General features: G+C 41.7%; 1 protein-coding gene across 2 annotated transcripts in view; it reads left to right on the forward strand.

Annotated features, from left to right (window-relative positions):
• The first annotated feature begins 597 nt into the window (after positions 1–597).
• The window catches only part of CHN2 (chimerin 2), a 159,804-nt gene continuing 132,802 nt past the window's right edge, over positions 598–27,599 (forward strand). Inside the window, exon 1 of one of the 2 annotated variants that reach the window (XM_038161385.1) lies at positions 598–1,850. In XM_038161385.1, coding sequence (XP_038017313.1) covers positions 906–1,850 — 945 coding nt within the window. In that variant the 5' untranslated portion in view covers positions 598–905. The remainder of the gene's footprint in view (positions 1,851–27,599) is intronic. The other variant, XM_038161396.1, reaches the window with a different exon arrangement.

The raw sequence follows: 27,599 nt of genomic DNA on the forward strand, positions 1-27,599 counted from the left end.
CTAAAGCCTGGTTTAAAGCTCGTTCCTTCTCACGCGGGGCGAGCCGTGGTTACAAAATAAAACCTGGAGAAGCCAGCTGGCCTCGGCCGCGTTGCCAGCGCTGCCGCAGGACCCCTGCGGGGGAAGCGGGACCCGGCAGCCGCGACGGCGGGCACCGCTGCCGCTGCCGCCTCCGCCGCTAGAGGGGACTCGGGACCTGCTTTCCCGAGGAAAAAACGGGAACGGGCTGCAGGTTCTAGGGAGCCCGGGCTGCATTTTGGCTCCGCGGGAAAAGGAAGCGGCTAGGTGCGGGTTACAGAGCGGACAGGCGGTTTGTACGCTGGTTTGGGACGCGGAGTAGCTGGGTGGGTAAGGCTTACTTAGATTGCCAAAGAAACTTTAATGCGCTTCATCGCTCCCAAAGTAACTTTGTGTTAGAGACTCCCTGTTATGAAACATGGAAGGCTTTCATAAATCAGCGTCATGGCAAATAGGTTTTAAGCTTCTTACAGATGCCGTGCCAGCAAGACTGTGTGCCATGCCACTCGGGCGCCCACCTTCCTGTAGTCTTTCCACCCACGTTTTATAAAGTGAGATGGAAGCTTTGGCTGGCGATAAAACACTGGAAAAGGGAACGAGAAGGACAGACAACAGGCGGAAACATCCAAGTGATGCTTTCTCGGCTCTTCTTCTTTCCCACTTGCACACAGGGCTGCGAACCCCAGCTGGTCGGCCAGACCCTCTATGTCCCCGCTGGATGCTGCAGCCACCCCCCGTGTGCCTCTAGAGCCTCCGGGCCGGGAGCGCTGCGGGGGAAGGTGGGAAACTGTGGCCAGGCCGGGGCCCCGCACTCGCTGTGCACCTGGCAGGGCAAAACCCCGAGTTGGTGTCGGCCTGTTTATTGGTTTCTTTACTAAGAAAAACGGATGTCAGAAGGGAGGAAAAAGAAAAGAGGAAAAAAGGCGAAGGTGGGAGTTCGCCCGGAGGGAGGGAGAGCCCCCCGGGAACGGAGGGAAGCCCGCGGGGGGCAGGAGACGGATAAAGGGCGGCGAGGGCGAGGGGCGCAGCCCTGCCCCAGCCGTAGCGGCGCGGCAGCGGGGTCCGGGCGGGCGGGGGTTGGCGGAGCGCGGCCCAGCGCGGAGCCCACACTGCGGTACCGCCGAGGGAGCGCCGGCCCAGGCGCTCAACAGGCGCTGCCGCCCCGCCGGGACGGGGCCGGCACACGGCAAGAGCAGCGCTCGCTGCCAGCCGCGTGCCAGGCGGCGGCGGCGGCCGGGAAGGGGCTTGGCCGCCGCTCGGCGGGGCTGCCGCGCCGCCGGGGCTCGCCCGAGCGGGACCCACCCTGCCCGCTCAGCCGGGGCCGGCAGCCCGGCCGGCAGCGCCGCCGCTTCCTTTGTGTGCGTGAGGGGAGCTGCGGCGGGTCCCCCCGGCGGGCTGTCAGCGCTGCCCGCGAGGAGGCGGGGAAGGGAAGGGACGGGAAGGGAAGGGAGGAGGCGAGGCAAGGCGCTGGCAGGGCGGCTCTCGCGTCCCCGTCACAAGGTAAGCCCTGCTCCCCAGGGCGGAGAGAGGCGCTGGAAGCGCCGCGGGGCCCTCTGCCTGACCTGCCGAGCGGCTTCGCCCAGCCCCGGAGAGCGGCCGGCAGCGCCTCGGCGGGTCGCCGCCGCCTCCTGCTCCCCGGCGGCGCGGGGAGCCGAGCGCGGGCTGCGGCGGCGGCTCGGCGCGGCGCGGCTCCGGCACTTTGCGATGGGCTGGCGGCAGCGGCGGCCGGACAGCAGCGGGGGCCGACGCGGGGCTCGCAGCTAAGGGGCGAGGAGGAGGGACCATGGCCGCATCCAGTAACTCCAGTTTGTCCGGCTCGTCGGTTTCCTCCGGTAAGTTTCTCCAGCGAGCGCCGCATTTCTCCCCTCCCTCCATTTTAGCAGGGAGCTACCTGTCTGCAGAACGCCTCGCCGTCCCGCTCGCCCCGACCGCGCGGCAGCCGCTCCCCGAGCCCCGCCGGGCGCTCCCCCGGGGTGGCGATGCCCGTGCCCGGGGTCGGCTGTCCCTCCGGCGGCACCGAAGGGGGAAGCCGGGACGGGGGAAGCGCGGCGGGGCCCGCTTCGCCTCCCCGCCGCCCTGCCGTGCCTTTGTGTGGGGTGAGGGAGAGGGGAGCCCCGCGCCCGGATCCCTCGCCTGGGGAGCAGCATCCTTCCTGGCTCGGGAAGGGGCGCGCCCGAGGCCCCCGCGGCCGGCGCGGTACCGGGAGCTCCCGGGAGCCGCGGGACTTGGGGTGAGGAGGGCATTCGAAGACCAACGCGCCTCCTCTGCCGTGGTCCCCGCGGCACAGGACTGTCCCCGTATTGCTCCCCGGCGCGTCGTGGTGCTCTGGGGCGGGCGGGGGTTGCCAGGCGTGCCGCTTGGTGGGTGTTGTGGCACACCTCGCGTTTTCAGTACTTCTGCGGGACTAGGAACAATTAAATTCCCGATCCAGATTAGAAATTCTCCAGGTGACGGACTGCCCCAGGGTTTCGGCCGCGGGTGTGAGGCGCTTGTGCCTGCTCTGGGTTTTGGGGATGCTGGGTGGGAGGCGGTGCGGTGCGGCGCTCTGCCCCGCTCCCGGTGAGGGGCTGGCTGCGCTGCAGACCCGCAGGAGGGCAGAAAAGTTACGGTGCGTTTTTAACCCAGGCAGCCTGGAATTGAAAGCAGTGATACAAGAGTACCACTGCCTGCGGCTTAGCTCACGAACAGTTGCTGTAATATTTAAGTTATGAGAAATTGGCTGAGAGTAACATCCTGGCATTTCAGTGGGCTGAACGAGTAAATAGAAGCATGAACAACTTGGGGGTTCAAGGGAATTGTGACTCAGTGTTTTATTTGAGGTGCCAGACTGAGATTTTTAAGAGCATTTCTTAAACATAGCAATATGTGCTGTGAACAGCAGAAAAGCTCCTCTGACTGTAAATACAACTATAGCAAAATATAAATAAATGAAAAGGCCAATGAGCAACTACGTTTTTTTAAAAGACAATGTATGTAACTTACATAACATATTCTATGCCAGTGTTCCAGTGTTCAACACTTACAAACAGATCCAGAGAAGGAACTAGGTCCTAAAACCATTTTTAATAGTTTTAACAAAAAGCCGCAAACATTGCAAGCCTTGACTCAAAAGCACCTGAGAAAAGCAGGCATGAGAAATTCTGCCTTGTGTTCACATTCACAATGCAAGAGTTGCAAGACCAAAATGAAAATAAACAAGAATCCAGCCAACTTTATGGCTTGTTAGTGGAGGTACTCATCTGGGCAATGACGTTTTATTTTATGCATCATTTGTATATTTTTGCATCTAAGTTATGTGATAAAACCAGAAATATCTTTAAAAGCCCAGACTGGAGCTTTTGACTCTCTTCCTTGATGCTTTAACCATAAAGCTGCAGAAGCATGTCCCCAGCTTGGAGAAAGTGTGTTGCTCCCTTGCTCCATGAATCTCATAGTCTTTCTTGCATATTGCTCCCATGTCTGTAGAAGGATACTGAATGTATCCCTCTAAATCCCCTCTGGCTTTACTAAATGTGGACTTCAGGATCCTTCTTGTGAATTGAGAGATGTGCATCCCCTGCAGAGTTGATTCAAATGCCTGAAATGCAGGGAAGAGTGGAAGTTCAGGTACATCCTTGGTGTGAGCAGTTGATGTCATCCAACTCCAGGTGGCCTCCTGCTCATCAGGTAGATCTGGCGCCAAAAATAACATCCAGCCGAGGAACTGAGATCTAGGCTTTAGCTGTACATCATTAAAAGATGCACATCAGGAGTTGACACATGACAGTACCCTGCTTTGTATGAAGCCCTTAGCTATGGCCTACAACGGTTTGTGGTTTGTCTTTTGTTTTGTGTTTTTGCAAGCGTGAGCACAGCTGAGCCTTGGCCCATGCCTGAGGCTCTTAGGTGCCACAGTAGTACAACTAATAAATACTGTCAAGTATTTATTTTATAAAGCCACTGAATGACCTTGACTTTCATAACTTATGACCTTGGAATGGTTTTTTGTTTTGTTCCACTTTATTCAATCTATATTTCTTCTGTGCATATACTAACTAGCAGTAGAATTTGCTGCAGCATGATAAAGTTGCCAATATTAGCAGACACACCATATCTGACTATGTGCAGCTGTATTCTGGCTGTCTGTGGTTTAAGTTCTCAGAACACAGCAAGTCTTACAGCATTTTTACATGGTCTAAACAGCAGTTGACATGGTCTAAACAAACAGTCTTGCCTTAAAACTTAGTTTGGTAGAATTTATATGTATGCTTAACATGCCAATGTGAAAATTTCCAAATAGTATAATTATTTCTAGTCCACAGAACAGAGTATAACCTCCCGGTTATACTACCACAGTACATTCTACTAATACAAAAAGGAAGTGAATTTTGAGGTTGATAGCAGAATACCATGATGCATAACTCAGCTCTACCACTACTTATTAATGCTGCCAAAGCTCGAGAATATGTTACTACAAGTGACCATTTGTGATGTAGCATTTCTGCTTCAATTCCTGCCAATTCATGTCAATGAGAAAGTTAAACAGTTCAAATACACTTATTGTGAGGAAGCTGCCCAAGAATTGTATGGTGTAGATATTCTGCTTGCCCACTTTTACTTCTGTAAATGTACAAGTGGGATTTGTAGTCTTCACTTAATCTTGTGTCTGCAATAAAGGTCAGAATCTGGTTGTGTTCTGGAGTGGTTATTTATTGACACTACCTGCCCAGTGTCATGGCAGGGTGGTGAGCTGTAGCTGTTGTACAGATGGGGAGCTAACATGCATGGAGGGCTTTGACTTCAACTATCCACTGATGCTAAAGCAAATATTCATACTTAGGAGGCTGTTGCTCCTTTGATTTCACAGCTGGAGGACCAGTCCCTCCTTCAGAGCTTGTGTCTGTGGTCTGTGTGCTCATCTCGAGAGCCACTGTGAGGCTGCTAATTATAGGTTCAATAATATTAGGTTCTTGTTACAGGTTCCATCTGACAGAAGCCTATGAAGGACTTTTTTCAGTAAGCTGGCACTCACTGGTAACAAAATCTACAGGAGAGCCATGGGTATTTGTATTGTAATTCTTCATATATCATTTCTTCAAGCTCTCTGCTTTTGGTAACAGAATTTAAGCTGCCCTGACTACCAGCTCTTGTGTTTGAAGTGGCTGGGGGGAGAAAGAAGGGTGATATTCTGAGGGAAGAAGGGGGCATGGTAATCAATTACATTAAGTATTCTTTTTTGGACCTTAGATAAATCTGCACATGGTATAAAAAGCTGATATTATAATTACTTCCACTGGGAATTCCACTTTACTTTCCTGTAATCTCTTCTTTAACACACACCCAGGTGATCTATTAGCTGTATTCATTGGAAACCCCTAAATTTTGCTCTTCTCCCTAGATGAAGTGCTGATTTAACTGCAAGCAGCATCTTTTCTCTCTCTCCTATCCTCTCAAGAAAACTGTGCAGGTTTTTATGCTTTCCTTCATGCTGCAGTCTCCTTAAAATAGGCATTCCCTTGTCAGTGCCCATCTTAGTATTGACCAGTATTCTCACTCATTGTAATGTTTCTTTTTAAAAACTTCTTTGCTGTTACTGAAACTTCTCAGCTTTTTCCTGGCAAACAATCCAACTCTCCTACTTTGTCACTAGCTGCCTCCAGTTTCCTCCACCCAGTAGCCAAATACTGATTATACAGAACTGATGAACTTGAGACTCGACTTTCTGGAATGTAAATAGAAGCTTGAGTGAAGAGACCTTTGTGGCTTTGCCTACTTTGCTTCTCAAAGAAGCAAGAAATGCAGCATGTTTCCCACCTGGGCTCGGTGCAGTGGTATTTCTAGGCACTGCACTTCTTCATGCAATTGTGCCATCCAAAGTTAGTACAATGTGGCCATAAATGCCAGCTGGCTTTTAAAGCTGCCATTCTGCTTGAGAAGTCTTGTGCCAGATGCCCTCCCCGTGGCAGGTGGATAGGTTGGATAGCTTGGGCTGTCTGTCAGGTAAGGGTCCACACCGAAGGTAAATGCAAATACAAGCCTGATAAATGATCACGTGTAACCAGGCTGCCTCCGACAGCAGGACTCAGACTGTGCCAAAACCTTTGCATGAGCCTGAGCCTGTGCTGTGAGAGTGGCAACACTGCAGGAATTCAGGTGAGAACCCAAGGCAAATATGTAAATGTATGTGCCAGTGTACCCAGTATTTTGTTTCTTCTTTGAGCTCCAAAGACAAGTTTGCAGGTGTTAGGCTGAAGGGATAGCTCAGCACCTTTCTGCTTCCCATCTGAATTGATGCTTCGTCTTGTGCTGTAAGCATTTTGAGTAATACCTGTTGGTAGAGCAGGTGATGGAGTTAAAACACCTTGGCAAGCTTTCTGCTGCAGGCTGAGAAGGGCTTGTGTGTTTTGTCAGGGCATTGTTACTTTTCAGCTGGGTCCACTGCTCTAATGAAAGATAGCTGCTTCTCCCCCCAGTCCCTCTTTTTGCAAACTCAAATACTGTATAGATGACTGTTACAAGGTAAAGTCACCAATTATTGATAGTACTTTTTTTTAATTGAAAATGAAACATTTTTCTGTCCCCAAGCTCCGAAGAAATGGCCTTTAAGTATCATTTAAGAACTGATCATCATTTAATTAATAATTAATTCTATGGTTCATAAACTAATACTTGCAATAAATTGAAAGGCAGCATATTGTTAGGTTTTTTAAAATAAATGAGCATGAGTTGTTTAAAGAAAGCACAGCTCTCAACTGTGGGTTTTTACACTCCCTCTACTTTTTGAAAAGGATTAAAAGTGCTTATCAAGGGAAGAAAAATCTTTGATGGTTCTAGTGACTTAACAAGGTCAAAATAAAATATTAAAGGCTCATGACTCTCTGGGGGTCATGAAGGTGCTGTGATGTGAAGTGGGCAGATATATTGTAAAAATGAAAGTCAACATGGACCGATTTTAATTAAGATGCAAGCAAGTGGGAAGAAATGAAATTACTATTGTACAGAGATTCAGAGAGATTCTAATTGGGAAAAAGATTAGTAAATGAAAATAGATGTTTATTCTTAATGATTTAATAGAAATAGCGTTGTGAAACTGGCACATGAAAGCTATTGAAATCATGCTGTCATTATGCTGATAAGGTGCTGCTTTTGATTTTTAAAAGGGCAATAATGTTGGTTTGTTTTTTTTTTTTTCTGTTCCTCATGCCAAGCTTCTGTTGGCCAGGGTGTTCTTGCTCTAAATTAAAGCTGAAGTCTCTTGTATCTGATGATTACAAAGAACTTACCATTCTTATTAAAAATAATAAAAATTCAAAAGGGAAAATGGCATTGTACTCCGTTCTGATGTAGTGATTGATTCAACAGTTAGTTACCGACCATGTAGGCTGTGATTACTGAGAATAAAATAGCCTGGAAACCAGTACAATGCACGTCTGCTTCACAATTTAGCTTATAATCACTCATGCTCTGTAAAGCAAAAGTCTTGCTCTTAGGGATCTGCCTGTCTCACAGACATATGTGGAGGATCAGGTGAGCAGTCTTTCATGCTGTCATGCTGATGACCTTTTTGGACATCCGTTCCATTGGAGTTCTTGCCTCATGTCTGATGGTTCTAAGGAAGCTTACATATGCCAAATGCTGAGTGACTGTAGGCAGGAATATTTTTACATTGGTGAATGTTATAATGACATCTCTTGTATCCCCATGTCCATAATGTTTTACATGTCTGAAATCATGATTTGGCTAGTGTAGTACATAGGTAAGTCTTAAATGTGGGGTTTTAGACAAAAAAATTAAACCTTTTTTCAAAGTTGATTTGTTTATATACATACCTTTGGCTAAAGGGCAGCACTGGCTGGATTGGCCTCACAGCATTGAATGCTGGCAGAAGCTGTTCCCATGCTGGGGAGCCAGTCTGTTGTCACTCGTTCTTCTCTTCTCCCAAAGGAAGAGATACTGAGGAGATTAAATATTTGGAGAACTCTGTGTTAGGGAATGGCACATTTATATTGCACGAAAAAGCTTTTGTTGCAGAGAAATGTAGCAGGATTTATACAAGAAGCTATAAATCTGTAATTCTATAAATATCACATTTTTTACAGGTGTAGTCGCATTTTGTCTAAGAATTATACAGTATCTAGTGTAAATGTATACTTTTAACTGCTATGAATAATGACCCATTCTTGCTGTCTTTTTCTGACCTTTGATTATGAGAATGTAAATTTGAATGTTGCATTTGGAGGTGGTTATTACCAACTATGAATCATGCAGAATTCAGCAATAATTGTTTCATCACCATGTTTTACTCAGCAATAGTCTAAATCCTAGGGCTGGAGGGTGAGTGTATCCCTGCAGAAGGGAACTGATGTTGCAATAGTGCTCTCATAAATTTAACACACTTCAAAGTTTGCCAATGAAACTTGACAGTGCAGGCTGATGTACTTGGTAAGTTAAGGAGAGGTTAAAGGGTTTTTAAAATTCAGAAGAATACACAAGTATCACATGGCTTGCTTCTGGTATTATTGATCAAGGTCATCACAAAAGAATCAGTTCAGTAAATACGATAGCTGTTCTGAGGATATCTTTATCAGGCAGTCCAATTCCATGCAGACAAGGTGTTTCCAGTGTGGTGCTATTACTGACAGCGTAGAAAGTACTAGGTGGGGACTGTCTTACCATCACTAAATCACATCACCTGCTGTGACCTGTGTGTCAAGTCACCATTCTCAGTTTCTTCTCACAAGCTTGTCATGTCATTCCTCTTGTCATTCCTCTCCTTCCTTCTCTTCTCCTTGTTAGCTGCTTAAACATCACTTGTAGCTTTTAGATGAAGTGGTATGTTTGTGGTGTTACACTTTTTATTTCATCACAGAACAAAAATGGATGTTAGAAGAGATGGAGACCTCAGTTTGTAAATGCGGCTCAGTTGTTGAGCAGATGTTTAATTGCTAAAAATTTGTCTTATCTTGACAGATCAATTGGTTCAATGTTTGGCTTCGTGTCTGGCAAGGAAGAAAAATGGCAAGTACACATCATGTAAAGGTATATGGGGCACAGCCATTGCAAAGGCAGGCAGAAGTTGCCTGAGAAGTAGTTCTTCCCCAGCAGTGTGCTGTGTGCCAGAGGATGTGTGCTGTGGTCAAAAGCAAAAGAAGCCTAAGAGCTCTTTCAGCATTAAGTTTGCCATCAAAAGTCATAGATATTTGCTGTCATATTTTTCTGCTGTCTGAAGCTGCACTGATTCCACCTTAATTCCCAAAAAAATTTAAATCAGATTGCCCCAAAGGAAAGAGGAAAGGATAGGGGGATCATGAGAGACCCAGACTCTCAATTTTGTGAGAGACACATAAAATTCTCTATTTTCAGCTTCTCCAAGGCATTGATATGGTTGCTGTTAAAGCCAGTTGAGTGGCACTTTTTGTGTGGCTGAACCCTACCTTTCTGTGCATGTAGCACCTGTAATATTTTGGCACATTCCACAGTGCTGTGGCTGCACAGACAGTGCCAGCCCTTGTGTGTCCCATTTTGAAGCAGTTACAGTGTGTGTAAGCATATATAACTTAATAGCAAACCATATCTTCTCCTGGTGTTGAGGGTTAGGCACTGCCTAGAACAGACACATAACTGTGGACCTCTTCAGCATGGAAAATTAGAGATGCTGGTGGCTAGCCTAGGCTGTTAGCACATTTAGATAACATTGTAGGAGAAAGATCCATCTACTGCTGTTAAGCACAATGATAGCAGCCCTGCCTGAAGTCCCTGAGCTGCATGTGAGCTGGGAGGCTGGTGAAATATGTACGCTATAAAGCTGCTGTATTCTTTAACACTTCCTTATGTATCCACTGATAGTCACTGTGGGAGATAATCTACTGATCTGACCTGTCGTTGCCGTTCTTATCTGTCGGGCTGGTAGAGTTACTGCTGCTGAATCAGCACACCTTTACTTCTAGGTCCTGGGTTCTAAAGCCAAGGGCTCCTAAAAGAGAGGAAAAATTGAGGGCGAGTTAAAATACGGAATGCTGATGTTATGTTTTGCAGGTTAAAAACAAAACCAAAACCTGCGCCTGTGTTACAAGGAGACTGATAGGAAAATCTTACTAATTATGTGCTGTATTGAAAAGTATATAAATTTTTGTAAAGCTCCCTTTTTTCTTTTGATTGAAAGGCTTTTCCCATCTTCTCCTTTGCCTTGTGAATACGTGAACCAGCTGGATTTATGATCCAGCTACAGCTGGATCACATTTCATTCTTTCTGATTCCAATATTATGGCTATCAATTAATGAACTTTCAAGAGTTAGAACAGAAATTTTCATATACGGTTCCTCAAAGCTCCAAGATTTAGGGCTTTACAAAAAAACTGAATGTTGCAATCAAATTTTTGTAATTCACAGAAGCAAATAATAAATTATTTGTAGAAGATTTGGTTTGTTGATGAAAAACCCTTTATGAAGACAAGGTGTTAAGTCCTGACCCTTCAAGCTGCTTGGGCCCTTCTGTTCCCACTTCATTGAGTTAGTAAATCAGCAGCTACTGGATGGGGTAGCTGCTTTTCTGAGTATTTTTATGCAGTTTCCATTAAAGTAGCATCTGCTGTTAATGATGGTACAAATTATTATAAGCTATGTACTAAAACTCCCCTCATCCAAGTACATAACTTATTTAATATTAAATTGATTTATTATATATACATAAAAAAACCATGTCAGTTCATTGGTGATGAATATCCAAGGATTATGTACAAGGCTTAAATTATATGTCATTTCTATAAATATCTACTTCTTGAGGGAGGATACTCTCCATAACTCCTGACCTTCTGCCAGCCAAACCAAGATGATGGACAGCTTTTAGCGTCATGATGTGATAGCTCACTATTTGTTTTATTTTGCAATCTGAGGCATGTGGCTAGAATGTTTCATGTTGACAAATGTATTTACTGAAAGAATATTGAACCCTTTGATGTCTTAACAAAAAATGGATAGACAAATTTCAATTCTAAGATTCCTCATGCTCTCATGTATTGGTGCATCTTGGAAATTTTGCTCAAGTTTAGAAATAACTATAAATAATGAAATAGAAGTGACTGTCATGGGTGAAATTTAAGGCTGGAAGATACATTAAGCCATGGAAATAGCGATAGACAGGAGTGCTTTTTTCTCCTCTTCCATTATAACACTAAAACCAGCATTAAATCAGTAAGCCATTGAGAAATAAAGTTAGTGGAGGATAGAGATAAGAGATGTTATACTGCTGAGTATTCACAAAGTTACATAGACAAAAAAAAAAAAATTAGATGTTTTTATTTTGGTTGTACAGAAAGAAGAATCAGGATCTTGAACGCTCTTTACAAAACAGGTTGCTGTATCAGCCCATGTTATTTACCAGGGTGGGAATGTATGGTTTTTTATGTAGAATTGCTGGTCATTTTAAAAGTGGATGAGTACACCTAAGCATGGGAGAGAGAAAGCCTGATGCAACATGTTGAAAGCTGGATTCAGGCCTCACCTGGTGTTTCTGAGTGAGCACATGAACAGATGAGCTCTAAGGCACAGCATCAGTCCCCAGCCACAAAAGCTTAGCTTGTAGCCCCTTTTCCTCCAACTGAACCAACAGGTGACTGTCAAAGTGAAGAATTATCCTGTGCTGTTGTGGCATCTTAGGTACACATGTGATACATTAGCATTTCTATGGTATGAAGTTTCAGGGTTTTATGGAACTCTCCAAGAGCTGCATTTCCATCCACACGGTGCCTGGAGTGACCACTGTGGTGGCTTTCCCTGTAGCAGTTTGGGTGATTTCTCCTGCAATTTGAAGAAGTACTGTGAATACATGAGGTTTTCTGGGAGTGCTGTTGGGTAGCATGGCTGGCTAGTCCTTTTGCACACTGCTAAACAGTTGTTTTATTTCCTTTCAGAATGGATGGATTAGTTCCTTCAATAAGCTCCAAGAAAGAAAACCCATGAAACTCTCCTCCCAAATCCATTAAATTGCCTTATACCATTGATTTTAAAAATAAATCTGAAAAAATGAAGTATAAGTGCAAAACCAGAGTTAAGTGTATTATTTTTAATGATTAATGTAACAGTAAATCTTTATGTACTGGCAACCTAAGGAATCAACACATAGTGTGTGATTTCCTCTAGCACTACAAAATATTGCAAATAAATGTGTACAGGTTATATATGGGCTAGTTTGCACATGAAAGCTATTTTCAAAAAAGATTGTAAGAGTTATACTGAAGGAAAAAAAAAAGATTTTTAGACATGGAAATATTGTGGAATAGTTATTCTGGAACAGCTGTTCCTGAGCATTGTTCAGTTATGTTATAGTAATGTAGAACATTGACTTAAAAGGTGTAGAAATACATCATTAATTATACTCATTTGTTGAGTAACACTAAGCTTCTCATCTTTCATTTTCCTTTCTGCTGGATATATTCTTGGAAGCTCACTGCTCCCTTTTTTCAGAGACAGAATGCATTCCTGGCATCAGAAATCTAAAACTGAACCTACCATTTTCTCGGGTTTTTTTCCCTCCTTTTATTTAGTTTTGTATTGTTTAGCCCAAGAGCTGATCACATGATGGTTTAACTATAAAAGGATGAAACAAAGATAAAGATGATTAATTTCAGAGTAAAAGCTTGCTAAACAAAACAGGTCATTATTAGTTAGAAGTGTTCATAGGCATGTGAGAGGTGCAGGCAGGGCTGGAGGTCTACTTTGCTGAATGTTGTTGAACAGGATATTATAATTACTACTGTATCATATATGCTGACAATACACTTATGTAGAAATCAGGTGAAAAAGCCACAGAGAAGTTGGTAACTGTATAAATATAGAATAAATGCCTGTTGGGAGAACAAAAATCTTGTAATTTGAAAAATGCTAGGAGCATGAGGGTAGTATGTGTAAACTACAGTCAAAATGGTGAAGAACTGGCACACTTTTGCTAACAACATGTATCAAAGTGTGTGTGCATGTTTAAGAAACTAAAAGGAATGAGAATGTTTAGGAAAATAGCAGAAATTTACTCCCTGCCCCCCATGAGCCATTTCTCCTTTAATTCTATTAACTGAGAAGAAGGAGGCACATTTTCTCTAAAGAGTCACTGCAGAGAACTTTGGCTTGTGGAAAACCTTTTTTGTCTTCTGTTTGTTTTAGATCCTTTGATCTCTTTTGGTTTGATGAGTGTGTGTCATCACTTGGTGTTACAATTGCTTCCTCTTGCTCAGATGTGACAGTAATAAATACATTCACTGAAAAGTGTAATTTAAAATTTATATTATTCACAGTTATTGGCAAGTACTGTAGCCTAAGTGATGAAAATGAAGGAGAGTCTGGTTCAGGTTGATTTTTTAAAAAAGAATTTATTTGACTTATCAATATGCATAACAATCTTATGAAAATAGACTTTTCAAAAATTAAGTAAGAAAAAACTCAATATAAAATGATTGTAAGTGTAATTGAGTGGTGTAATTTACTTTCACTTTACAGGAAAAGGCTTTCAGCTCCACCTCTTAAGCAGCTTTAGAAAATGGCACACTGACTCCTGGCAGTAGTGTATTGATTGGAAGCGTGCAAAGCATCTAGAAAGCATAAGTGTACATAAATTTGTCTGAAAGGGATGTGTTTTATGAAAGAAAACTCCATCACCGTCTTGGGTTTGTAAGAAGTATATTAACTTCAAAATACCGGAAATACTATAATATATAATTAAAAGCCTGGTAACAGCAGGATTTCTTTAAAAACTTTTTTTCATCACCCTGTAAATACTTAACTAATCTTCACAGCACCTGTTTCACAACTGGGAAGAAATTAGGCGAAAAAATGGAACCACTCAGCTACTATCATGAATAAAATGAAAGCCTAAATAGAAAAAAATAGAAGATTCATCAGGAAACATTCTTTGTTCATCAGCGAATGCATTGCGGTCCCTCTTTGGACCTCATTGGGAGCTTGACCTCCTGTAAAGGATGTATTTTTTCCCCCATTCGTATCGTTTACCTTATTTTGGTTTTGTGTAATACTGTGTCCTAATTTGTCTTATACATTTTTGGTTCTTTTTATTAAATCTGTTCACAACATGTTTTGTGTCAGTAAAGTTTAGATAGATTTCTTTTTGTTTACTCCTCCTTTCTCATATGTACTGTCTTCCCTCAGATGTTAAGCTTTCCTGTGCTTATGCTTGGGGTTAGGTAGACTTATGCTTAAATCAGTTAAGGAACTGCAAGAGATGTCAATCACATGAACAGTGTTATCCTGGATTTATGTTCTAACAGTTACTTAGTCTGATGCTGACTTTCCACATCCTTGATGATCAGACTGTTCCAGAGTAAACGTTTCAGAACAGATTTATTCACTGCTACGTACTTAAGGAAGTTGGTGCTGTTCTTTTCTGGGGCTGTGGAGCACCATTTGGAATAGCAGCTGCTGAGGTAACGATTTGGACATGTCCCCTACCATCCTTGAAAGGAGAAACATCGTGGGCGCACAAAACCTTTCCAAAATATCAACGACATGCAAGCCTGAAAGCATTTGCATATTTTAGTTTAACAGATTTTTTCCCACCATGAATATGTTTATCTTGCTTGCAGATACTGAGTCTGTTTGTGTGATGTCAAGCAGGAATGACTTCAGGACTTTTTGTATATCTAGAGCTCCCATAAGCTCAAGAGCAAGGGCATTTTCTTTCTGATTACCTGCCAGGTTGTGACAAACTTAAAGAAATATGATCTTATGGGTAAGACTTAGTAGTCAGCTCAGTTTACTGTATCCTGTGATTTATTGGAGACTGCAGTCCATGTAATGAGAGATGCCAGCTCTCATTTGAGGCAAATCTAGGAAAGAATGAGAAACTCACCTTCAGCCCTGGACCAAATTTCTGAAATGCCAAGAAAAAAAGAGCTTTTTAGTGAGGTTATTACTTGAAACCAAACCAAATTTTAAGCCAGCCTGTCTTCATCCCATTGCTCCACCAAAAACAGCCAGGCCTCCACCCATATGTCTAGTAAACACACCATTGTTTATAACCTGTAATGTAAGGGACCAGACCTTGGGGACAATCAGCTGGGTCCTTCCATCAGACAGTCTGCCTGTAAGTGTTCTATGAGAAGTTCTAGTAGCTGACCTGTCAGAGCAGTGTTCAGTTCCTGGCAGTGCAAAAGGGAATCAAACCAGATCTGCTACTAAATGTCTGAATCTGTAGTGCTACTGTGGGGCTTATATTGTCAGGGATATATTTCTTTTAGACAGGCTTATAAAGAGGAATATAAAAATCAGCCTTACAGTGGTACAAGTACGAGGAGACTCTAACCCTCTGCAGAACTCGTCAAAATGTCTTGCTCATGCTGGTCCTTGCTCTCCCTGTCTTTGGAAATAGTAGAATAAATATATGAGAAAGCAGGTGAGCCAAAAAAGTATGAAGGGGGACAAACAAAATTCCTGTAAGATGGCTTTGTCTCCATTCTATTTTCCCTGTTCTGGGTCCCTTTGCAGGATATTAGGCTGTGCTGGGCAGCTGGCTGTGGCACAGCAGCCAGAACAGCCACTAGAGCTTGTTTGTGTAGGAAGAGCTGCAGCAGTGGCCACAGGCTCAGCTGCAGCTCCGTGTCCTCCTTCCACCTGGGCCCACCAGCCAGTGCTGCATAAGGATAGGAAAAATGTATGGAGTAAACTCCTGCAGGATATTCCACTGACACCCAGAAATCTGTGGCTTGGGAACTTCCTGAGACAAAAAGCTGGGCTCTGAAGTTCAATATGTATTTTTTATTCTTGTATTTGATGCCATGAATTTGGTAAGTTGTTATGTAGACCCATGTAAACTTTGAATATCCTGTGAGGAAGAGCTCCAGACTTTGAATGTGTGGTGGAAAAAGATGCCTTTTTGATGCTTTTGAACTCATGTGGCTAATTTTATTTTGTACACTGTACTGCTTTTATTTCAATAAACAGTAAAAAAAAAAAAATTTTTACACATGTGTGAAATCTGAAGCAGCATAAAACCCTTTATCATTATGCCACCATCAACTCTTTTCTAGCCTGAAGAGTTAGAGCGTACTTGACCAGTCCTTGTTTGGAGTAGCTTACCTGTCTGGTCATATATATTTATTACTGTTTTCCTGTCCTCAGTTAATCTTATAAAAATGGACCAGAAATGAAAACAGTCATCATGCGATGAATGCATTTCATATTTATTTCACTAAAGTTAGGATGTGTTCTTGTTTCCTTAGTATTTGCTTTCCTTTTTAATTTGTGGTATTTTCATGCTTTTATGAGAGTTGTGTTGACTTGCCTAATATAACATCTTACCATGTGTCTGCCAGTACTGTTCTTTTCAATAGTTTCCATCAATTTGAGACCACCTGGGTTTTACTGGGCTTTGTCTTGGGGCCCTTTGTAAAATGGTCATGGTGTAAGGCATTTTGCAGTCCTTTGATTCTGAGGCAGTTTTAAAAGAGGCAGTTACTCAGATTGCCAGTGCTGTTTCATCCATGAGTTCCTTAAGAGTGCTTTCATAGTATCTTCTGATCTGTGCAAATTGTTATTGTTTATACATTAATTCTGTAGCCTTTTCCACCGAAATCTCCATTTAAAATGGATGATCCAACCAGTACCTCATAAAGAAATGTTCTGACATGTCAGCTTCTCTTGTTTCTGGGATCTCTGTATGCAGAGCTCAAAATACTTCATTTTCTGCTCTAAGTGCTGCTTTTAGCCCTGGATCATCTGTTGGTCAGACTGACAGGTTTTACATTCAGATGTGAAAATGGGGCTGTGGTTAGTTCTTGCGTCTTCTCACAGTCATTTCACAAGTTGTCTTTTGACTTACTCAATCGTGGTTTAAGTTTGCTTTCGTTTTGGGTTGATTTTTTAAAAAGAATTTAGCCAACAATAGGTCATGAGTCTTCCTATTTCCTTCATTTGGGCATGACGCCAGCTTTGTTTGCTTCTTACAGCCTCTCATACCCTGTTGTTCAGCTGCACTGGCTTGCTTTACCACTTTCCCAAATCTTTTTGTGCTATGTGGCATGTATTTGCACTCAGGCTCCAGAATGGTGTCCCTGTTTACCATATTACCTGGGAAGGTTTAATTCTCTTAGCTTCCCCATTTAGCTAGTTTCCTTTTAGCAATATTTAATGTATCCTCCAGAGTGACTTAAAAGTCAGATTTTGAAGGTTTTATCAGTCCTGTCAAAATTTCCTGGTGTGTGCATCAACACTAGCTACAGTTACAAACCCATTAAAAAAGTCCAGACTGTAAGAACTGAGTGTGACTGTAAGCGTGTGTACCTGTTAATCACAGATAGGGAGCAGATAATTGTTCTTGACAAGAGGAATAATTCTAAGTGTAGAATCTAGGCAGTCAAAGCTGGGTTTTGTTTGTTTTTATCAGGCTCTAAACCAGCAGAAACTGTCTTTTCAGACATGATGCTGCTGGCTCCAGCACCTGTGGCTGCCTGAGGGTCAGCCAAGCTGCCTTTGTACCCAAAGTCTGGGAAAGGGAAATATCAGTTTTGGCCTCCTGTGGTTTGGAATTTGGATGAAGATGGTTTAGCAAGACTGCTTGTACTATTAGACATACTTTTTTTGGAACCAAAGTGGGAAAACTTTATTCCATGAAGGGTCTGGAGCGCTCCCCTGAAATTGCTTGTCTTTGTCACATCTGACTGTGATAAATTCAGCTGAGGAGTCAGTAAGTGTTAGTGAAGAGCCTTAATAAGTATGGACTGATGTGGTCCAAACAAGTTTAGTAAAGTCCTGACACTCAGCTGTGGTATTGTTTTTGATGAGAAAGCTTTTTAGAAAGTCAGAAGCACAGGGGTAATTGGATTGCACCATAAGACAACACTGACACTGCAGCTCGAAGGGAAGAGAAACTGAGAGGGATTCGTGATTTGCAAATATTTTAAAAGGAGGTAGAATTTCAAAGATGAAACAGTGAACAGGCATTTTTCTTTAAACTAGAATGAGTCAGTTTGTTTAAATATAATAGTAGACTACAGAAACATATAGATGCACTCAGAAGTTGTCACATTACCCAGCCATTAATCTTGATCTGACCTGTTCCAGGCAAGAAGCACTTGCTCTGTAAACTTTCTTCTTTAAACTTCAAATGTGAGCTCTCTTTATGATAATTTTTTTCCATGCTGACTTTCTGAACCTTCCTCTGTGTGTTTGAAATTTACAACACTGAGCTTTATCTGAAAGCAAATTTATTTTTAGGCCTTGCAAGAGAGTAGTTCAGCTGTGTGAGTAATGTGCAGAGACCGAGCAGCCTGGAAATATTCCTCTCTGAGAAGCACATCTTGGCTGGTCACAGCACATTTCAGTTTCCCCATGGCACAAAGAGGTATAGGGTGTGTGGTTTCAGGTTGCTTATTTGTAGTTTATTAATACTTTTTTTATATGATTGTAAGGGGTGGGGCTCCATGTTAATTAAGGAAAAGCAGACACTGAAATATGTTCCTATGAATGGCTAGGGAGGTCTATTCCAGAAGCAGCAGAAATAACACCCCAGAGGCTTCCATCTGACTGGGATGATGTGTCCTCACCTCTCCCTTTCCTGAGGGATCTCCTTGGGGAATATGTTCCTCTTGAATGCACCTGCCATGCTCTGTGTAGCTCCCCTCCATCTCAGCCCTAGCTCCCTATTTTTGCCGTGATTATGGTGATCCTTTTCACCTTGCTCGGAGTAATCCCCAGCACTGGAGAAGATGTGTGGAGTGGGGTCGCAGTGTGAAGATCCAGGAGGCAGCTTGAGCAGGCTGAACATCTTGCTGGTGCCAGAGAGAGGTGGTGTCCCAGCCTGCTGCCTGCTCCTGGTCCCTGCTCTTCCTGCTGCCGTGTGTTCGCGGCGCTGGCACTCCTCTTGTCCTTCTGTGAGCTGGCAGCCAGCACCGCTTGAGAAGCAGGGCTGACAGTGAAAAGCAGAAATCTCATTGTGGTGTTTGCTTAGCAATGGTTTCCTCTCCTCAAATATGCTTTTTCTTTCTCTTCATACACTTTACATGGCACATTGATAATTTCTAACAGCTTTGCTTGCAGAGGCTTTCCAAAATACCCAGGTCTTTCTCTTCAGTTCCTCATCTTGCCCCCCACCCTTCCTCCCCTCATTCAGAACTGTAAAACCTTTTGGTGCCTGTATCACTCCTTTCATGTAACAAACAATATTAACCTTATCAATTGTACATGGATTTTACTAATTCATTAGTATCTGAGCCATTTTTAGGTTTTAATAGAGCATCTTTGGATTTTTTTTTTTTTTTAATTTCAGCACAGCTGACCGTACTGGGAGCTTTCTGAGAAAGAAAAAAACAAACAAACCAACAATATTCCCTATTAAAAACAAAGCAAAAATGGTGCAAAGGAGAGTCTACTACCAAGTTATGGATAAATCATAAAATTCCAAAGTTGAGAATCTGTATGCACATTTTCATGGGCTACTGTCAGCATCAATATTAAAATGTAATTATCAACCATGTGATGTAATGTTACTTTGCAAAATATAAAATCACACAGTTTGTGTCTAGAATATTACCCCATCTCTGAAACATGCTGTGTTTTATTAGGTGGGTGAGCTGGAACTCAAGAGAGCTATTTAAATGAAATGTGCTTATTAAACAGAGGTGGCAATAGTCCTATAGCACCAAAGGATTAAAAAAAAAAAAGAAAAGTAGAGAAAAGTGAACTCATGCATGAACATTTTAGAGTCCTGCTTTGCTGTCTGCATGAAAAGACTTGGTTTTTGTTTGTTTTCTTTTTTCCTAAGGATGCAGTCTTTTTTCTATATTTTTTTCCCTGTTCCTTTGAAACAGTAGACTGGAAACTATGATTTTCTGTGACCTATTGTATTAACTTGGGCTACTGCCAAGAAAACTTTTCTGCCTGGAGAAATAGTGCCAATTTTCAGGTTCAATATTTCATACTACCTGGGTGATAAAAATATTGTGAATTTCTGTGCAGCTGACAGTTTGTCTTTCCAATTCAATAAAGCTGTTACTAGAAACTGGTTAATTATTAATCGCTGCAGCATTGCTTTCTTTTTTTAACCCAAACTGTCTCTTTAGATAAATAACATTTACTGGGGGTATATTTTACCATGAGATTTTTTTCAACTGCAGCTTTTAAATGCGGAATGAATAATTTCTTTCATATATTAAATATTTTGCAACTGAGACTTAAATTACTTTAAGAGCAGAGAGTTTATCAGTCTGTGTCATTTTAGGAAACAGATTCCTTTAACTTGAATGCATTCTGCAAACTTTTTTTTAACCTGTCAGTAACTTGATAAGTTTAAGTTTTCAGATGCATGATAGTCCAAAGTGACATGATAGTAAAATAAGGAACATAAAATCTTTATTCACATGAAACTTTGGTCCCATTGAATCTCGAGAAACAATGCATTAGAAATCAAATAGCTATGTAGGGAATTTCAGAGATGACACAGATATTAGTTTAAACTCTAGGAAAAAATAGTTGGAAAAACATAAAAACTTTAAAATCTTTTCAACAGGGAGTAAATGCCACTTACACTTATGTCTCTGAAATATCTTTGGTGGAGCAGAAATGCTTTGGAGAACAGTAAAGTGGAATTGGCTCCATGGTTCAGAATATTAGATCCCTGCAAACACTCAATAACAGATAATGAGGATATGTGAGAAATTCAACCAGGAGTGTAAAGAGAGGCTCATTCTTGCAATGAGCTCCATATGGCTACACATTTCTGCTTTGCAGAACATCACTTCTATCAGCAGGTCCCCCCACAGTACATGGATCAGCTGTGTAGAGCTGATTGCATCATCAAAATGAAGTGACAGCATGTCTCAGTTGGTCAGCTAAGAGTTGTGTGATATTCTTGATCATGGAGATAACGCCTGTGATTATTTTGTTTCCATTAGCTGATTCAGTTGTGTGTTTCATCCAGTTATTCATACAGTGTTTGTTTATTGTCTGGGATAACACATGCCTAGGCTTTTGTTTGGAATGGAATGGTTTAATCCTAACAGCAATTTCTGGGGAGTTTCTAGTGGACAGCTTGGGGAATGGGGACTAAAATAAGGAATTCTTTGAATAGGTGAGCATCTTAGTTCTCTTTGTCCCACACGCTCTGAGCTACCCACTACCATGACACTGTTAGATGCTGTGTGACACCCTATCTGCCTTCCCCTCTCATCTGCTCTTATTTTCCTCTCTATCCATCTCCCTGCCTCCCTCCCTGATTTCTTCCACCTCCTCCTAAATCTGTAAGCTACTTCTTGAAGTACCTTCTGTATTTTTTGGCTTGCTTGGCCGAAAGTCACCCTGTCCTTTTGTTAGTCTCTAGGTGTACGTGCACTTACTCAGGAAGTGTGTGCAACCCATCAGGGGTTGTCTGTCTTTCTCCAGAATGACATCCCCGGTGGGGTTCTGCCCTCTGACACTACCAGTGGTGTTTAGGTGTTTGAGTTTTCCCTGTCTTTTGAGTCTCACAGCCACATAAACCTACAGGAACATGGTGTCTTTAAGATTTTTCACTCTCTTAGATTAAATACTAATTGGGCAACAAATTACAGGAAGTTTTGTTGCCCATGGGAAAAACAGGTACTGTCATTTTGGAACTAAGTTGAAACTCAAATTTCTAGAAATGTGAAAGCTGATTTGCTGTGTCTGCATGAGTGACTGGATGTGATCCCTTTCAGTCTGATTAGTTACATACATTCAAAAAGGGGAAAAAAGTATTTTTTAGAGTTTGAAGTATGTCTGTGGATGAAACAATATCAGTATTAATAAACTTTGTGATTGATTAAAACACGGAGAAACTTCAGCTTCCTGGCATTTCAAGTTGGAATTTTTCCCTTTCATCTTGAAACGTACCTTAACAATAATAAGTAATTATATTTTAGACAGATCTAAAGTATCCATAATTCAAAATAACTTTCAGTTTTAATCTGTTTGACAAGTGATTTGTTGTTAAATCCATCCATTTATTTCCACAAGAATGCCAATTCTGGGGCCAGGTGAGACACTACCAGCTGGTTTGATTGATGATGCTGATAACTTATGTTCATGGAAGACATTTAATCAGGGAATTAAGGATCTTCACAGCCTCAAATACACTAGAAGAAGAATTTGGGGGTTAAGTGCTGCCACAGCGTTCCAGCACAGAACAAGGTCAGCAGGTCAGTGGTGGAAGTTACAAAGCATCTGCTGCTGCAAAGGAGTTTGTAAGGGAGGGAACTGCAAGAACCCCAGAGGGGAGCTTAGCATTAAGAGTGAAGTCATTGCTGCTGCTGGTATAAAATTAGTCATGAATTGAACAATCCACTGTGCTGGTTTATGGACTTTCTCTAAAAGGTGACACTGCAGGAAACACATGGAGTTTGCACGGGAGATCAGCCCAGTGCTAATCTGAAGGACAACGTTACCGTCACCTCCAAACTGAAGACACAGACTTGGCACTTCTCACTCCAGATGTTTCATGAGCAGCTGTGATTATCATTAAAGTCTATCACACAGTAGCTTTATTTTAAGACTGAAAATGCATGGGCTTAAACAGCAGAGGTAGAATCTGCCACATTTTTCTGTCTAGACATGCTTTTAGCTGCAGCATCTTGAAGTAACAGAACATAAATTTGTAAAAATTGAAATACAGCAGATAGCTTTTTCATGTCAGGGTGGGAAGGGACTGCATAACCATTTGATCATGACAAGGACACGTGAAAAGAGAACTCTGTGGCTTATGCTAATGTGAGAGCTGATGCCTTCTTCCCCCGCAGCAAAGCTGTGCTTTTACTTCTTAGTTGAATGAGAAATACTGTTACTGAAGCTCCTGGTTATTTTTAGGTACATTTCTAAGTTCTTTCTTAATTCTTTGCAAATACATTTGAAGCATGAAGAGTGATTTATAAAATATTAGCCTTTGACCATTTTAAGATCCACATTCAATAAAAATACCATTCAATTTCCAAGCTAAAAAGGATACAAAGGAATGATAGCTTCACTGTACTGTAAAATTTATTTGCACTCCATTGCAGTGACTGCTGCAAAGCTGAGGTAATTCTCTACCTAAGTTTTTCCTGCTTGTGAATGTTAAGAGTAGCATATATGACAAGCACAGGTTCAAACTGAGGTTCAAACTGGTAGTAAGAATTACTTTCAGTCTTGAGGAGAACTTTTGTAATGAACCAGGATTTCCACAAATTTTGGGTGAGAGACTCTTGACACTTCAGCACTGGAGATGTTAGGATCAAAGCGTGATCAGGCAGCAGAGAGATCAATCCTTTTAAGGGAAGAAAGATGTCTGTCTCTTTTCCCAAGGAACAAGTACTAGGACAAGAGGAAACTTGGCCTCAAGTTGCAGCAGGGGAGGTTTAAGTTCTGGGTTAGGAAAAGTTTATTCAGTGAAAGGGTTGTCAAGCCTTGGAACAGGCTGTCCGAGGAAGTGGTGGAATCACCAACCCTTGGAGCTGTTTAAACCTGTGTAGATGTGGAACTCCGAGGTATGTTTTAGTGGTCACTTTGGCAGTGCTGGGTTAATGGCTGGACTTTTACCTTAGAGATCTTTTTCAAACTAAACACTTCTGTGATTCCATGTCATATGTTCCAGAGAAGTGTTATTTATTAAAAAGAAAAAGTTGTACATGTTGGGATTTTTCCTTCCTTCCCCCTCCCCCTAGTTTCTGTAAAGAACTCTGGAAGTTTTCACTAACAACTTCTGTCTTCTTAGCTGACATATGGAGAAGCCATGATGTTGGCATGAAGTTATCTCCCAGTTACAGTGCCAGCAGTGATATTTTGCAGAATTGTTTAGCATAGGAAACTGCTTTGCCTTTTGTCTGTAATTTCAGTTTTTTTGAATGTTTTTAGATTGATAATGTTAATATTGACAACTTCTTTTGCATTTTGAAATGTCTAATAAAAAGGATAATGGTAGCAGGAAACATTTTTTGTTTATCTTGTATTTATTTTTTAATCCCCTCTCCATTATGTATCTTTAATGAGTTCTCTGGGGCACATATTGAAGAATAGCTGTTTTAGGAAAAATTGCAACATAGAAATGCCAGCTTTTAACATCTGAAAACCTTCTATTAGTGCTAACATTAAGACCCATCTTAGCTGTGTAATGGTGAACCGGGTGCTTCTCTAGTAACACAGAAAGCAAAACTGTCAGTACAGGTCAAATCCTGACTCTCTGCTCACAGCAGCAACAGGCAAGTCAGGAAGAAGGGAGTGGAATTTCCACAACCCCATTTGTTTCTTGACCTATGGACTGAGTAATTATTATTTGTGAAGTAACTTAGAAAAAAGGCTTCAAAATCCTTTTAAACAATGACAGCTAACATTTTTGATAGCAAATTGTAGATAAAAATCCTGGTGCTGTTGAAGTCAGCATTAAAAAATCCCACTGGCTTGAGCAGGGGCAGGATTTCACAGGCAGCGTTGGAAGTACTGTCAGGACATTGATTCTCTGTTGCCGTGTCCAAGAGATAGGTAGGTGGGTAGGTATCATTGCCTTTGATTTGCAGAGCAAAATTGCACAGTGAAATAGCTTCCCTTCCTTCACAGAGAGTCATTTAGTGCTATGACAGGAATTTGGGGTTCCTTGACCTCGGCAGTCAGTTCATGCCTGACACCATCCTTACAGAACACTTGTGCATGATATCCCCGTGTGTCATGTTGATACTCCATTCCTTGGCCTTGTTTTTACTTGCCTATCTTTTTACTTACCATTTCATTTATCCTGTGCTTCTGTAGCATTTTTTCCCCCTACTTAATTTACGGTGGTTCTATTTCTGGCCATTAGATTTCCTCTCCTCCTTTTATGGTTATAAAAGAGCACACTTGTAAATCATCCTTTGGACTGCATGCACTGGCTGCCTTCTTGCTGCAAAACACAAGCAACTCTACCCTGTCACTGTTATGCACTGACATGTAGCAGATGTAATACCATTGTTCCAAAAGTACTGTTTCCTTAGTGTTTTTAAATGGCCTTCTTAATATTTTAAATGGCCTTTTTAACTTTGGCCTTCAGTCTCTTTTCGTGAACTTAACAGATGCATTCTAAAATGTGTAAATATTTGTTGAAGTATTTGGAAGCAATCTGTACAAGCGTAGTTTTTATATTACTTCCAGTTGCAGACTATTCAGTTGGGTGATGTGAAATTCATTTATCTGTCCCGGTTATATATTGTATTCTACACAAAAACTTAAATTACATTCTTAACAAAGACATCATGTGAACAATGGTGGACATGCCTGCTGTATCCAACATCTTATGCTGTGCTTCTGGGAACAAATAATGTGCTATCTTTTTAAATTTCCTATTCATTTCTCTAGTCCATTCCTTGTTGTACTTGTTCTCAGTTCAATGCTGGCTTCTTTCCTCTATCAAATGAGATCTTTTGGAGTACCTTGGCATGTATTGTGATTTAATAGTCATTAACTGGGTTTTCTCTATGGACAAAGAAAGGCTGGCACAAGCAGAATTCCCTGGGTCCCTCCCTCCTTTCTCTTCTCCCCTGGAGCCTTGAGCTCCAGCTTTTTAACAGCTGGGGTCTTGTCTGTGTTCCCTGGTATTTGACATGAGGGTTCATCACTTAGTAAAAGACAACACTCATTTCTTTTAAGGGTTGCGTTCGGTGATTTTGCACCAGCGTCAGATGGCTTGGGCTAAGTGAGCTGAATCTGAGTTTGAACACAAATTTTCTGTGGTTGGTAGTCCTTATCATTTTGTTTTTCACTTCTACTGCACAGTCATGCTGAAATTTGCAAGTTTAATTCCTTATAAAAAATGTTGAAATGTGGCAGCTTGGTAAGTGAATTGCCACTTGCTTTCTGCTAAGCATTATAATCAGTTTTGGCTCCAAACTGAAACCGTGTTCTCAAGTACTCCAACATTTTGATCTGGGAAAAATCCAAAATCCACAGAGTATTTGCCTCCTGATTCTGGTTGAGAAGGCATAAGGCTTTGCCAAGAGCAGTGATTTTTACCTCATCTCAGTGTAAGAGAGAATGATGTCTTTAAAAAAAAATAATTCTGTGAGATTTCTACTAATTTGATGTAGCTAATTTTTGGAGTTACTGCCTTTCCTTGCCCCTTGGTTGGGTTGCTCTAGCTGCCGAAGCAGTTGCTTGATCCATGTCTAAACTCTGGTGTAAAAATCACCGAAGTCTGTGCCCAAACTAATGCTTCTCAGTGCATCTTTGCCTGTGTTATCACATCACTAATAATCTATTTCCATAGTGGAGGGGAGGGAAGGATAGAGGAGGAACCACCATCCGTGTGAGCAGTTTCATTCATTATATGCTCAGTAATGCATTCTGTGACTATAGCAGGCTATTCATTTTAAATGGTATTATTGCTGTTCATAGAGGCATAGCTAAAATGCTGGCTTGAGCATTAGATCATGTATATTTAAATGCTAACTGTTGTAAAAAATCGTAAGCACTTAATAGCTGTGTAATTTATTACTGAAATGACCACAAAGATTTGTATTATTTTCTTGTGTGTTAGAAAAATCCATAGGTTGCTTTGACTCAAAAATAGGAATATACCTGAATATGCCTAGGGGAATGCCAGTCTTGTATTTCCTCAGAAATTTTGGAAATCCATCCAGATAGATACAAATTCTAATATTCAATGATTCTTCAGGTCCCTGAAATATTGACTGAAATGTAACAGAAGATGATAGCAGGGTTCATTCAAAAATCATTGAGTATTCATTGACATCTAAGAGTGCTTGATTCTGTGAGTAATTACTGAAATACAACTGTACTTGCTTTTTATGGAGGAATTCAGTATTACTGGAAAACCATTTACATCAGTGCTCACTCTTCCTGCATTGTGCCTGCATTGTGAACAGGCCAGATGGTGCTTTGCTGCATGTGAGCACAGCAATAATTGCAGTTCTCAAAGTGAATGACTACATTTTGCAGCATGACACCAATTTTAGATGAAAATGAGGCCTGGTGTATTGACAGACACAAGCAGAGTGAAGCCATGGCCCACAGAGGGGGAGTGGACTTGCTCTCTGGTTATTCCTTTCTATTATTCTTTATGTACATTTAACAAATGTCTATGTAAAATGGGGCCATTTGAAGAAATCTTTGGGTGAGGTGAAGTTTCAGGAACTATTCTTCTTCCCAATACTGTATGTTTCAGGATCCTGACAAATTTCTTACAATATCATTTAAAGGTATTAAGGGTAATAGATGTTAGTATGTATTTTGAAAAGAAAGTTTTGATTGGTAGAACTGGAGAATATCTTGCTGCCAGTTACCTGTTGTTTCCTAGTTGAAAACATCTTTTTCACAACTCTGTACCAAATTGTTTTCAATCTCCAAATAATTTGATCAACTTCAGTGTTAAGTGCATTTTTGCTCCCTTGTTCTGCCCAAAGTCTCATCACTAATCTTCTGGTCTGCTCGGAAATTAGTAAGTGCCCATCATTGCCTCTCTTTCCTGCTCTTCTTTTTTCCCTTTATCCCACTTACCAGGATGCCTTTTCTCCTCTCTCTGTTCTGTTTGAAATCACAGTGTTCAGCTACCTGGGCCCTGTGGCTCCACTGTCCTCTTTTGAGGTCTCAGACATTCATTTTTGGATGAGAGGGAAGGAGATGTTGAAGGCAAG

This window comes from Motacilla alba, chromosome 2 (assembly GCF_015832195.1).
Source record: "Motacilla alba alba isolate MOTALB_02 chromosome 2, Motacilla_alba_V1.0_pri, whole genome shotgun sequence".
Taxonomy (NCBI): Eukaryota; Metazoa; Chordata; class Aves; order Passeriformes; family Motacillidae; genus Motacilla; species Motacilla alba.